Here is a 15268-nt window from a genome sequence, read left to right on the forward strand (position 1 = left end):
AATGCAGAGGCTTCTTTGAAATGACACAGCTTTCAAACACTAAAAATATTTTTTTTTTTTAATAGAAAGAATGGCTAGGACTTCGGGTACTCCTTAGCACCAAACTTGTATATAGCTTGACATGCATATTGAGAACATAACAAAAAGGCCTTTTGAGTTTAAGGCATTTTTTGCCAGATTGGTTCCTGATCTGGTTCTCTTTTCAGCTGAGATGGATTTTGATGTCGGAATAGCAGGAGAAAAGCCTGGAGTGGAAGTTGCTTCCATTCTCACAGCTTGAATGAGCATTACATTGCAGCTTCAGAAAGGGGCAAAAATGCCTTAGTTTTCAAGCCTTAGTTTGTAACTGGTTTCTGTTTGGAATATTCACATTCCTTCTTCCCACTTCATTAAGCAAAACAGATATTGGAAGAAACCCAAAACAAGCAACGCTTGAGTAGACCACAAACTCTTGGCAAATCTTTAGCTAGAAAGAGCTCTGTCATTTTTAAGAGGATGGCAAGACCCAGCTCTCTGGCACAACTTTTCACATAGTTTGAAGCTTGGTTAATATCTGTTCTGAGGGCACTACTGGGGACAACTCTTGGCAGGTACAGGTAACTCACATCAACTAAATGGTAGCACAGACACAAGCTGCTGCCTGGCTGTACTTGCCTCACGAATGACTTCTCTATTGAGCAACCACCAACACCTATTGCTGCCACTAAGCCTCTTCTCAGATAATGTAAGCAAATCAAATGAAATCTGCTATAACAGTAGAGTTCTTAATTATTTGTGCAAACTTTTTCACTGTTGGAGTTATCTGTCAGGTTAGTTGGTCAGGTGACCCATGTTCAAAAGTGAATACAGTTCTTCAGTATACACCACCACCTCGTGGCCAGATGCCTGAAACTCCTATAATACATTAAGGCACTTGAATTGTAAAAGCATCTGAAACAAAAAACGTGGAGAAATCCTCAGCAAACTACTGACTTTGAAACTCAAGACTTAGACAGATTTCCCCTTTCTTATTTCCATCTTGAGAAAGTAAACCTGAATCAAAAAATCTGAATGTGCCTTCCCCAGTGTATTACTTCCTATAGCTCAAGTGAAAAGCAATTTCAAACGCATCCTCATATTTACTTTAACCAAGGTGCAAGCATCAAGTTATACTAGAAATGAAAATAAAAAACATAGCTTTCAGCGTATTTTGTTGTGTATTTTACAGTCTTAGTTACTGTAGTGGACAACCTAAAAAGACGGGCAAATAACAAAGGACAGAAGAATAGGAAGAGCAAAGAGGAGACCTAGAAAAGCTAGGCAGAACAAATGTAAATTAAAGACAATACTGTCTCGTGAAACACTAAGATGACTTACCTGTATATATTAATTCTTTATATCTTTATTAGGTTGATTTGCCAAGCAAGATATTAAATTGTTTTGACGCTCCAAAGACTCAAAGTCTACATGAAGTAACAGATAATTATGAATGTGTACACTGAATGAGTTATCTGTCAAAGCGGTGTAGAGGTTCTGTTTGGTGTCCCCCTTCTACATGTCTAGTGTTCGAAAGACTCACCAAAAGTTGTACCATCTTCACCCATAATGCACTTCATGGAGGTGATGATTTGCTCCACAACAGGAGGTGACAACGATGTTGCATACACAGCACTGTGAGAGTACGTCCTGAGGTAATCAATCAGCTCCTAGTAAAACACAAGAGGCCATCAGACACTGCTTTCCCAGCACTCAAGAGAAATGCTTTAACCACACAGTAAAATGAGCCACTACTACAACGAACCTCTTCCAGAATGTCCTAGAAGAGAACAGGTCACTCAAGGATTTATTTTATAAGTAATAAGCAGTTGAAGTGCAAACAGTAGACACATGACAACCCATAATTATGTCACAGAGCAAGAATATCCATTGATCAAAAACAAATGTCTATGACAGACTTGTTTAGCTAACAATACCAGCATTAGATTGCGAGAAGGTGTTTGCATTACTCAAGCTGTGTGCAAGGCCATGTTTCAAGAGTGTTTATTGTAACAGTGGGAATATAAAACAAGTGAAATAGTAGGGAGCAGGATCTATGAGTACTTGCGTATCATGCTCAATATAATTGTTTCCCCACAAGTCACCAAACAGGGCACAGGTCACAAAATACTTTCTCCTATTTACCAGCACAATATAAATTACATCTCCTGCTTTATTTAAGAGTGCAGGAACCTCAGACTACCACTCCTGCACTTCCCAGATAAATGTACCTTCTAGATTTGTTGGAGGATAAACACAGATCATATGGGAACAAAGTACAAACATACCATAGATCTAGGCTGCTTGTTGTTTAACTGTAACAAAACCTCTGTAATAGCTAGACCACTCCTGTGAAGTATCATAAAAAACAGTACAAATGCCAGGACAGATTCTGCCATCATAAAATTAATAAGGTTGATAGCATAATAACTGTTATAGCATAATAACTGAACGTATTATAAAAATGTGGAAATACTCCATTTCGTATTGCTGTCTGCATGGAATTGGAGTTAAATAAAAGGAAGTTGTAAAGGGATTTTGAAAAAAAAACAGGTGGGAAGATTTAAGGCCTCTTATTTCTGAAGCAATCTCTTAAACACAGTTCCTAAAATACAGCCATGAAGGACTCCTGGCTGCTTCACTTTACACCAAGGGAGTTAATCCCACTGGCTCACTGCCTTGGAAAAAGAATATGGTGCTTTGTTCTGGGGAAGATGTCAGAGTCATTTTAGTCCAACTGCAGTAAACTATTAAAGAGGAGCATCTGCAAGTCCCATATCCATTTGGATGGACTAAAGTAATTGTCACTATTAGCATCTAAAAAATTATTGTCCTGAAAGGGAAATGGTAGAGGACATAAGAAATGGCAAGGATAAGAAAGGGGACACATCTAGCAGTGTACACAACCCCTCGCAAAAGGAGGAGTTTGACAACTGGCAACACTTTCTAGCAGAACGTGACTATAGAGGAGGATCCAAAAGCAGTGTCTTTTTCAAAAGGAAACTGTTCAAATCCAGAGGGAAACAAATCCACTAGGCTGAGCTAAGAAGGGGATTTTCCACCAGATGAGCTGAAGAACTTTAGCTTCTGGCATTCTTCCTGCTAGCCTCATTAGAAGTAACGTTGAGAAATCCCTGCTTCCTGGTTCCTAACACTTCCTAAAAAGAATTTACACCCCGACTGTACATTCTGCAAACTGAGCTCATCACTGACCACGTGGGATCTATAAAACAGAGGCATTTTATTAGCCTCTTCCGCATTGCAGTCTTTCACTATAGTAGACAGCATGTAAAATTATGAAACAATTGGATGGTCATGGAAACTTGAGAAAGAAATCAATGTTGAAATGCTTAGTGAAGCAATCCACCATCAGCCTGAAACAGCCAGGACATTTCCAGCGTTTTACCTTCTTGCCCCCAATGTATCCTCCAGCAGCTCCAAAGCTTTTGGTGAATGTCCCCATCATAACATCCACATCTTCAGGATTGAGTCCAAAATAATCCACTACACCCCGGCCATTGGGACCCAGGGCACCTATACTGTGAGCCTCATCAAGGTACAGATAGGACTTGTACTTCTTCTTAAGGGCAATCACTTCAGGTAAACGGACTATGGATCCCTCCATACTGTTGAGAAACAGAAATTTATTTTAAGTTGATTTAATGGTTGGGACCTCTTTCTACAGCCCCAAATCACTAAACTGTGATCACATAAGAATGGCTATACATGTTTTTATTCTGCAGAGAAATTAAAAATACATGCTCTTTGCACCTAGTGCCCAGGTAACTATATTCTACTAGTTTATTTAGTATGTCAGTATCCTAGAGAGGTTCAACAGTAGCAGCAACAGTAAGTTAGAGGCAAAGGAATGTGTTCAGTGATTATTTTATGAAGATAACCTTTTTACTTCCACCCTCATGTCAGTATTCTGATCTGCTGTCTTATTTACCTATTATTTTTAAGTCTAAGAGCTGCCTAGGATTTCAAAGACAACACTCCAAAACACCCCATTTTGTGCTGAAAGCCACCATGATTTAAACGCTTAACACAGCTAAACCTACTCATACTCCTACTCATTCAGAAAAAAACATTCAATTTGCGTAATTCCATCCACTAGCATCATCTAGTGAGCACAGAAAGAATGGAATGGACAAGCGAATTAAGATCTCAGCTCTGATATAAATAATCAGTTTAGATCAGCTTCTACAATCTGATCAAGATGTGGGCAACACTGTGACAACATCATGTGTAGCTACAGTATTAGCAACACAAAGTCCAGGATGTGAAATATATATACCTCAACTTAAATCTCACATGAGATTCATGAAATAACTATAAAGTGATTAACATTGTTTGATTTGACAAAGGAACTCAAATACTAAGCAACTAGATCTCATGGGGAGGGTTTTAGGAATATAAAGAATAGTTTGTACCTGTATATTCCTTCCACCAAGATAAGGATTTTTTTCCAGGGCCTCCGTGTACGAGGTTGCCCATGCACAATAGCATCTTTGAGCAGCTTCTCCAGGCTTTGCATATCTGCACCAGAAATTACTGTTAAATGGTACCAAACAGCTATTGGCTTGAACTTTGACTATGACTAAAGACAGCAATACCACAGAAACACAAATTGGTCCAGTGGGGAGGATGGACCATACATAAGTCAATAAGCATGAACTTCATCTAGCTGCAGGTCTATATATGAGATTAAAGGGAATGGGTGACTATGAACTGCAAAGAAGAATTTGACCATCCCGAGTTGAAAGTACAAAGCAGCAAGACAGGGGGAGGGTGAGAGGAAAAGAGGAAAAAAAGGCATTTAGTTGTTAGGAAGAGAGAAAGCAGTTTATGGAGCAAGAGCGTCCTTGTGGATAGAAATAAGTCAAAGAACAACAAGTTCAAGGATAATCAAAGAAAGATAAGTAGAAGATAGACCAAAGTGCAGAACAAGGAGAACTAGTGTACTTTTACATCACTTCTGTTTAGAAGCTGAAAAGACTACACATGTGGAACAGGAAAATATTAAAAAAACAGAAAGGGAGAAAAAAGGAAGAGCCAGCGTAGGGATGATGACAATGCTCAGCATATCAGAAACTACATGGCAACTAACAGCACCTTCTGTCTAATCTGAAACCTTATTAACTTCAGCTAAAAACACTTCGTATAATCCAAGGAGACCTGACAGAGTGATGTGAGCAAATACATACACCTGAAATCAATCCTGGAAAGGAGGGGGCAGGGGAAGCACTGAGGAAGGAATGGAGATGGGTGTAATCCAACCACAGTAGTTAAAATGTTGAGTAATAGATAGAAACACTAGGACATGAAAAAGAGCACGAGCAATCATGAAAAGATGATTGGTAAACTAGAGCAGGTGTAGCAGCAAGAGCAGCTTATGATCTAGAACTAGAGTAGGAATTAGAAAAGTAGTTCAAGTTACTGTTGGAAGATAGATAGTGTTCCGGAAAAGATGAAGTCAACGGTCTCCAACATATCTCTCAAAGAAGAAAGGATGAAAGAAATGATTTAGTGCAGTTATAGAGAACATTAGAATAAAATACTTCTGCTCTAATCTCTCAAAGAAGGGAGGTCTGAGAACCAGGTCTGACCTTAATAAACAGGACAAACTGCAGAATGAGGTAAGAAAAAAATGAAAACAATTTCTAAGAACTGCATGAATGAAGCCAGTAACATCTCAGCGAAATGCAATGAATTAAAGCAGGATAGAATATAAAAAGGGGTAGTACTGAGAACACATGCAGCTTATTGCTTGCATTTGCCTTCTGATTCTGATGTGTAACTCCATTCTCTTTCAAAGATCCACGCCATCTATAAAGTTTCTAAAACATCCCATAGTCTCATCATTACTACTTTGTATCCCATGCCCACAAACTATCTATTCCTCCATACAATACCAGAGCCTCTAAATCCCTCACAGAATGCATTTGTCACAGGTGTTCTCTAAATTGCTAGAACTGGACACAACATTCAGAAGTATGCTTAAACAAATGCAGAAGCTGAACACAAAGTTTTTATGATCTTGCCCAGCAATTAAGCAATGCTGCGATCAAGGCTAATGATAAACCAAAAAAATAAAGCATTACCAGTACACTCTACGCTTTAAGGAAAACTCTTCAAACAACAGAGAAAAAGAAGAACACAAAAGAAACAAGAAAAATAGTAGAAGATTCACTATCAAGTAGGACAAAGAAAAAAAAAAGAATTACAGAAACCCAAGCTTTCCTATCTCCACCAGAGGTTTCAAAGCAAGTCATCATGATCTCAGAGAACGATAATATTAAAAGAGAAGCTAAAGAATGAAGGTAGTGGCTTTATGGATTAAGGAGAAGCCAGTACTTCTTTCACTAAGAACAGAAAGAACCTTATTTTTAAATCTGAGAATAGAATTATTCTAAATCTCTCCTTTGGAGAAGGCTGAAACTAGCAAAATGATGATTTTTAAGTATTCATTTCCAAAATACACAAAACAAGTAATCCAGTTAAATAAATCTATGCTTCACGTCCTGGAACACCCTTTGTAACTACATTGTATGAACACATAGATGTCAAGCTTAACATTTGTATTCTTAACGTTTTATCCTTTGGTGAAAAACTTCCCTGATTCCGCAAATTGTAATTTAGACCACTACAAGACCGCATTACTATACACGTATGACATAGACTGTTAGATGAGTCTGTGCTGAGCTATCAAAGTATCAAGAAGCCATGCTAGAGCAATACTGCCCCTAAACTGCCAAAGAGCAAAATGTTCCTTTTCACATGCAGAGATGTAAGCCAGTACAGCTTCATGATAAAAGTGATACTAGTTGATACATGGGGAATTTTCAATCCACTATGATTAAACAGTATGTAGCAGCAGTCTTCTTAGCTTTCAGGTAACCAGCAATTGATTTCCTGCATGAAATTTGATTTCCAACTACTAGAAGATAAGACAGATCTGATCCATAGCCCCTGCAGAAAGGCAGAGTCCACCGTTTTATACTTACTGTTGTGCTTAAAGATTCGAATAGTTGCTCCTGACAGTCTTGCTCCGAGCACTAGTGATGCATGATTCAGTTCATCACTCAAAATTAGACAGCCCTAAATTAGAAGGAGAAAAAGGAAGATATTAGAAAGGTTATGTTTTGTAGTCAAGCATACACCACTCAGATCTGAACTGCACATAAGTCATTTAAGAACAAAAAAACACAAAAGAAATCCAACATAAACGTAGCTGGTTCAGGCAAGACTGCCAAAGAAACAATTTGCAGCCTTAGTACAGCAAATGAAAATACACTACTGTTATTACTTAAACAATTTCTTAAATTTCATCACCCAGAAAACCTGCAGCTGAGCATTCCTGAATGCTTTATGATGACTATTAGTACTCATCTTCCTACACAGCCAGGTAAAACAGGGAGCATAGCAGCTTGCCACAGTTCACTTGGCAAGACTACAGCAGTGCTAAGAAACAAAATCCAGGGCAATGAGTTCCTAGGTTAATGACTTTATCACTAAGTTGCACTGTTTCTTACATTCAAAGGTAACCACTGCCTAAACCTGTGTTCAGAGTGGTTACAAAAAAACCCACTAATTTTCTTTAATGCCCAGAATTATCAAGTACTTTGTAGACTGAGGTAATGTACAAGAGACAGTAACAGGAAAGCAAAAGTAAAGAGAAATTCCAAAGTTTTCTGAAGCCCTTAAAGATTACATTTATTATTTTTCCAAAAAAGGGAATATATATTCTTGAAAGGATATCTTAATTGGATATGTTTTCAGAGCAGCAACAATTACAAACCAATAGTTGATAAAATGCCTACAGCTACATCTGATCAATGCCTACAAAACAGCTGATCAATGCCTAGAATTACAAAATGTGGCAGCACAGACAACAGAAGTCTTTCCCAGGAATTGCATTAAATCTTAAGTGTTCCAATTGCTGTTACAAGAAAGGTTCACCCTGCATATTTTGGAGACTTTAACATATGCAGCGTGGAAATCTCCAACTACTGTTTGCTCTTTGGCACAGGACAATGGTATGCATACTACAACACAGGATATTGCTATTAAACACAACTATAACAGCTGAATAAAACAGTACTAGCATCCTTCTTAAATGGTAAGTATTAGGAAAAAAATGATAGATTAAGAAAAGGAGATGAGATTAATATTCTAGAAGAGGCTTCTCCACAAGTACCGATATGAGTGGTTGATAGAGAAAGAAAATACAAGTTGTTGTGTAGCCCTTTTTTGGCCCTCTATAGCAGAAGGACATTCAATTAGACCAAAAATAAATAAAACTGAAGCAGAAGTAAAGAATCTAATAGTTCATGCTTCTCAAGAAAAGGCAAAGTATCAAAGAAATCACTGGTTCCGTACAGCAATAGCTGATGATCATACCTAAAACAGAGGAGTGATGCTACCACAATAAGGCTTTGGCTGCATTTATCAGCCAACTTATGTTTGAGAGAGTAGCTAGGTGACTATGACTAACACTGATTGGGGATTACACTACAGGTATCAAGACAAATATATGCTAGCGAAGATCCTATCACTTGTGTTCTACAAAGCAGAAATGAAAAAATGTGGCTTTTGCTTCAGTTACCACAAAGTGCTATAAAAATGAATTGTGGAATTCAGACCTGAGGACTTAATTTCAAACTGACTATATATGGAAGGTAATTTGGTTGCTTTCTTAACAACCAAAGCAAGATCCTTCAAGCACCGTTGCTTTACCTCTGCTATCTAGCCTCTGTCAGTCCCAAGCTATGATGCAAAGCTCTGTGCTAAAGGCAGTACAGTGTGCTATTACTAGCTAGTTACTCTAACAAGATTAATGACATTTACTTCAAATTAGGCAAGTTTTGTAGCCTAGCATTCCCTCACAATTTAATGACTTCTGACTATATAATCCTTAAGTCCCACATTATCTGTTGTCTACACTCAGTGTACTTGGCAGTGACTGTACGAGGCAGCTGACAACTTGGCTGTTTACAGTGAGTGGGTCTCCTGCTGAAGACCACCAGGTGCAGAAAGACCTGGTTTTAGTGATGCTTTACCAGTGCTGAAATACAACTTCCAATGTATACCAATTATACCTCTTTTCAACATCTGCTTAGTAGAAGCTACTGTTGACAGGGCATAGTGAACAAAGCCTGGGTGATGCTGATGAAACTTTTGAGTTCTTTTTGTTGACCAGATTACGGGGGTTGAGTCGAATCCTAGAATTGTCAAGTCATATTTGTTGCTATTAAGAGTGGATTACATAGCAACATAAACCACATATATAAGGATTCTAAAGAGCAAAAACAGAACCCGTGGTCCAGTAACACATACACAAATAACTTTATTGCAATGGCTTGTGTTTTACGCTAATTAGTAAGTTGTAATATAATTGCCCAGATAGGATTCAAATAATAATTAGTTTCAAGTTGTATTAGTGACTGTCAAAGAAACATCTCTTGGCTAAATGATGTTGTCATTACTGATTATATTTGTAATAAGTAATATGTAATAAACCTCCAAGAATTCATGTTCAAAGTAATTTTGTACCTCAAAAATCTATCTAGGGCATACAGAAAGACACAAACAGTCGTGAGATGACAGCCCAAGAGTTTAATCAAGCACAGGAGTCCCTCAGCTTTGTTTTGCTGACTAACAAAGCATTGAAAAAACAGGCTATGCACACCCAGCCAATCATGTGCTGGGTGGTGCCAGAACTCATTATTTGATTTATGTGAGTTTTTATTTGCAGACAATGAAGAAATCAAAATTGCAGCAAGGAGCAATGTTGGGCAGCCAAATGAAAAAGCATTTAGTGAATGTTCTAAACCATTAAATGGTTCATTTGATGGGAACTCTTTTCTTCAGAAGAGAACATTTTCTGTTTGGAGTATTCACTTGAGTATAAGGGCATTTCTAAGGTTATGAGGCAAAAACCTACTACTTTAAATAAAGTGCATAAAAACTAAGTAGGCTTATTACTAACAGTGCAGATTGTTGTAACCATCTGAGTATGAAAAGAGCTGGATTATTAAACATGCAAGTTATGTGCATGAAAACAGCTACAATACATACCTTGGTATTTACTGCGCAGATTCTTTTAGTGATTGTAAAAAACAGTTAAAGTTCAAATGTGACAGCTAAAGAGCTGAGTGAGGTCTTAAGGATATTCTGATACACTATTTAAGATGTAGCGGGATCCACATACGCAAAAAGAAGGGTTGACTAACTGTGATAATCGGCAATTTCTCACTTAGAACACAACACACAGGCAGTCAGAGGTATGTTTATGTAGACTTCTAAATCCAAAAGTTCTCACAGAGATTATGTATCATTTTTCTGTCCAAGAGAAATCAGGGAGATGTAGGAAGACAAGAAGCAGCAAAAAACAAGTAAAAGACATAAGGATACATTATTAAAAAACAGCCTTGGGGAGACATTTCACTCCAGAAAAGACTAAATTTGAAACACTCTCAGGCATCACTTTGAAAATAAATAATTTTTATAAAATCAGTGGAAATCTGGTATTTAAAACATAACAGACCAAGAGAAAAAGGGCATTAAGTAGACACTGCTGCTTCAGTTACAGATAACATGAAAAGTAGGAAGACACTAAAGCTAGTCAAAAAGAGAATCACCAGGAGGAAACACTGCTGTGAAGAACAAATGCAGCAAATTCATAATCCCAGAAAGTGATTTCAGAAAAGAAGAATAAGTGGAATAAAGGAAAAAGTAATTCACCACAGAGGAACAAATAGGTTTGTAATGCAAGGCTAGCAGTAAACCATCTTCAAAAAGATATAGTTCCAGTACTTGCATTATTTTGCTCAATATAGCAGCTAAGAGAACATATATTTTGCACCAGAAGATACAAAGAACTCTGTTCCATTTCATTTTCCAATAACTTTAAAACTAGTTTGAGATGCAAGACACTCAGGCTGTATTGTGTACTGTTTTATGGGGCACACAGTAGATATAATCAGTGTTCCAATTTCGCATTATTTCTCTTGAATAGCTTTTCTAGGAGAATTTAGCTCCTTCAACGTAAGGATTTTTCAGATGTCACTTGAACAATAAATCCTGTATGTACCAACATGCAGTTTGGCTCTTCTGTGTGCCTCAAGACAGTCACTTCTGAAGTGTCTGAAGGGCATCAAAATACCTTCAGTCAATCAGCCACCATTTCATATACTAACGAGTAGCCTGAGGAAGCAAGCCATAACATGCTATGCTTTCTCCTAGAAAGAGGAGATCTAAAGTGCTATCATTTCCTAGGATGCTGTTGCCCAAAAGATTTTTGCAAAGGTCAGTGACGTGTACTGTGACCTATAGTTTCCACAGAAAATTTCTGCAAGGGCTTGCACTGAAGAATAAAATAAACAAATAGCTTTTAGAGAACTGGACCATTATGGTCTTCATTAGCCATGCTTTTACTAGTAACTTGAGCCATACCTTGCCAACTAAAGCAGGAATGTTCATAGAGTTGGTTGCAAACCCCATTCCGTATGCCATTGCAGATTCCACACCTAGAAATCTGGCAACTAGCTTTTCCAGCTCCTCGTGTTTGTCCAAGTTTCCTGCACATAAAACAAATTCAGAGTGAGAAGCTTTCACTACTGCTGTATTCTACAAGAAGTATTTTCATCAACCAGTATGTGGTTTTGAATAAAGACTGTACAGGAACACTAAAAAAACTACAAGCGCACACACATCAGAAAAAAAAAAAAAAAAGCAAATAAACAGCAGTCCTGTATAAACTAAACCCAGCAAGTCATCTCCACTGAAGTTATGACTTTTTTATTGCTTAGTCTGAAGTTCAAGAGCTGGAACAAGTAAGGCTTAAAAGACTTGAGATCAAATTTAAAGACTTAGAAACATACATTCAGGAAGCATCCTATCTTACTCCAACTTACCCATCTCCTGCCTACTGCTGCACACCCCAGCTCCATACTGGGACAGAACTTTAGCTGCTGCTTGTTGGCAAGTCCCATTGTTCTGTGCAAATCCAAGGTAGTTGTAGGAACCCATATTAATAATGCCCTTTATCACTTTCCCTGTATACCTGTGTTTTAAAAACATCACAAGTTAGGACATACACAATTGTAAAACTAACTACACCAGAAGATTCTTATTCCTGTTTCCTAGAACTAAACATAAAAAAGTCAATAGAACCAACAGCATTTTTTTTCCAGTGTTGACCCTCATTATGAAACTGAAATTATCAGTGAGAAAGATGTTCTCCCTTTCTTGTGGTCTCAAACTAAAAGTGGAAGTTCCCACAACAGTTTACACATTAAGAGGCATTTATGCTATTGTATCTAGCATTGCTTGAGGCTTCTCAAATTTGTTGTTTCTCTGACATGTCCCCTTCATCGTCCCAGAAACATACAACTTTCTTCCCGATTACAAAATATGATCTCTAGATCAATTAACTTGGCAGCCCCTCAAGCAGGATATCCTCTAACTGCAGAAAGGAAACACATCTGGCACTGCTGTGCTAATGCTACGTGACAAGGAGATTAAGGAAGAAGTTTACTGGAAAAGAGTTTTAATTATTTTCCTCCTGAAAGCTAAGGAGAGACACAACTAGTTTCACCGAATACGACGCTGCAAACCTCTTCACACAAACCTTGTGGTATGTCACTTCCAATTCGTAAAAACAAAACAAAACAAAACAAACAGAAAAAACACCCTGTCCTTAAGCTTCTGGTTTTGTTTCCTCAGTCTATTTCAGTTCTGACTCAAATCAATCATGCTAAATTCAGTTTCAGCAGCAACATTTAAATCAAGTATCTGGATGGATTCTAAACCAGCACAAGAAATCACAAGTAGTAATGCAATCCAAAGTATCTATCCACTCCAGGTTCTGGTCATCACACACAAGACATTAATTTTACTATAGGAGCAGGCCAATGAAATCTTAGCACAGTCAGTTTTATCAATAGGTGTTAATATCAAAAGATTATATAAAAATAATCTTGGTGGCCAGATGTGGTTCAAAACAACCAAATTATTTAATTCAAGCCAGTGGATAACTCAAACATAATTCCCTGTTCCTTTAACCTCACAGCCTTTAACATGCTTGTATAGACTCTCTAGTTAAAAATAACTGTTGGAAGCCTTTTCTTCCATTTTAACTCACGTGAACGTCCAGTTATAGTCATGAGAAACTCTTTCCATCATGTCCACTTTGGCCCCCGGCACACTGCAGATTGGACGGTTCCAGCTGTCTCGAATGCGCATGTAGAGGTTTCTGGTGTAGAAATTTTCAAAGTCTTGGTACAACGGGACAAAGTCCTGAAACACATCAAAAGCACTCAAAGTAAAAGGAAAGAATATATCACAGCAAATCAGAAATAAGAGGAATAAATTATTTTCTGAAACAACAAGCGCAATTTGTAAAATGAAAGGTCAAGAAAACACAGGAGAAAGGTAAGAGCTTTTCACTGAGCTCCTGAAACCAATTCCACCCAAAGCATTTTAAATACAGTATTATTACTTCTGCAAGTACATACCAGCACAAAATTACTTGAAGGTGATACAGCAGCAAAACAAAGACAGCAACTGAAGAGATTCAAGTAGTGGCGCAAAGTCTATCTGCTAAATGCAATTTTCAATTTTTTTCAATCTGCAAATCCCCAAAGATTCCCCAAGGATTCTGCCCCCAAGGTTTCTTCAACAGTAGGTGTTTATTTATATATAACAAATAAAATACTTAGTGAAGAACAGGCATGCTTTTCCTAAGTACTTTTCATCAAACCTTAGCAGCTCATATCATCTAAAAGCCATCAACCACAACTAGGAAAAAAAAAAAAAAACAACTTTCATAGCAATAGGTCATGCCTCAAGGTGTAAAGCCTCAAAAATTCTGATGTATTGGTGAGAGAGTGCTGAAAGCAATATAGAAACTGAGCTGGAAGGTCCTCATGATGCAACGAGGTCTTGTTCTCTGAACTTGACTGCGACTTGAAATCCCTTGGCTCTCGTTCCAGCTCTGTTATCAACCTGATGGCCAACTTTGTTGGCTAGTCAAGGAGAGAATCTACCTGGAAATCTGCAAAAACCCACTTTGTGGGATGCACAGCTGTATAATCTTTACAACAGAGTTGTATTCAGCCTTCAGAATTAAGCAGAGCAAGGGAATATGCAATTGTTTTTTTTTTGCACCAGACAGTACACATTGCTTTCCTGAATACACGATGACTTAAAACTGAGGTACTCTGCTATATTTTATTTCATACATAAGGAATGCATTTAAAACAGCAGCATTACTGTTATTAGAGTTCATTCGCAGAGCTTACCACATTTTTTTAGCACAGAATCCGAACTCTTAAGCTACCTTACGGCACCTCTGTTCATCACAGCTTATCATCAAGCAAGTCCAACAGGATTTCTTTGTATGAGCATTTCCTGAGTTCTAGCTTCCCTTCCAACATTTTTCAGGAAAACTAAGTGACTGTCTTGAATGGATAACACACAGAAATGTCAAACTAAATGTGACAAGTGCAAGGACATCTGAGCATTCAAGAACATGTTTTTCTGGCCTACTTAAAACGCTCCAAAGTCCTAAGATTCCATTATTACTTTTCAATTAAAGGGAAGTTTGACATTCAGTGGCGGTAAGAATGCATAATTAATTTCCTACTGTCACAAAAACAAGCCTTTGTAAAAATCTATAAAAGGAAAAAGTAGATTTCATGACAGGGGTAAAAGCCAGCATCACATTTCTTCCTGTTTTTCACAATAGAAATGAAAACATGGAGAGAGGCATTTTATTTTAGGTGACAGGATAGGCAAGATAGAATATCTGTCTGACCAAATGCTAGTACTAGCCTGACATTTATACCACTGAAGCAGAACTGGGAGTATTTATGCCAGTTTTTTAAAATAATATCTCGAACAAATGAGCACTGACAAGCTTTTATGTGCAATGCTCAACTGAAGGAAGAGGACTTTCTTTCCTTTACCTTCCACATTTAATGATTTCACAGCTTTCAGCTTAGAGTAAAAGAACCATCTAGGTCCACCTCTTAGCATCCTCCTACCAGAAGCTGCACAGGAAAGACAGAGAGAGCCCCAAACAACTAACTCCCAAGTAGACACAGCTGCACTCAACTCCCCCTCTGCTTTGCCTGTGCATAATGACATGCCCAAAAGGCACAAAGATGCTCATTTCCATCATTTCAATTATGGAAAAACAAACCAAATTTAGCCAGTGGTCTCTCCTCCAGGGAATCACAAGCATATC

The 15268-nt window shown here is 37.8% G+C and overlaps 1 protein-coding gene across 1 annotated transcript in view; it reads right to left on the reverse strand.

Annotated features, from left to right (window-relative positions):
- The window catches only part of SPTLC2 (serine palmitoyltransferase long chain base subunit 2), a 68156-nt gene that overhangs the window by 36243 nt on the left and 16645 nt on the right, over positions 1-15268 (reverse strand). Inside the window, exons 3-9 of the mRNA XM_032187835.1 lie at positions 13163-13317; positions 11934-12082; positions 11473-11597; positions 7023-7116; positions 4449-4554; positions 3422-3641; positions 1559-1685 (exon numbers count right to left, since the gene is read on the reverse strand). Of these exons, the coding sequence (XP_032043726.1) occupies positions 1559-1685; positions 3422-3641; positions 4449-4554; positions 7023-7116; positions 11473-11597; positions 11934-12082; positions 13163-13317 (976 nt within the window). The remainder of the gene's footprint in view (positions 1-1558; positions 1686-3421; positions 3642-4448; positions 4555-7022; positions 7117-11472; positions 11598-11933; positions 12083-13162; positions 13318-15268) is intronic.

Source organism: Aythya fuligula, chromosome 5, assembly GCF_009819795.1.
Source record: "Aythya fuligula isolate bAytFul2 chromosome 5, bAytFul2.pri, whole genome shotgun sequence".
Lineage (NCBI taxonomy): Eukaryota > Metazoa > Chordata > Aves > Anseriformes > Anatidae > Aythya > Aythya fuligula.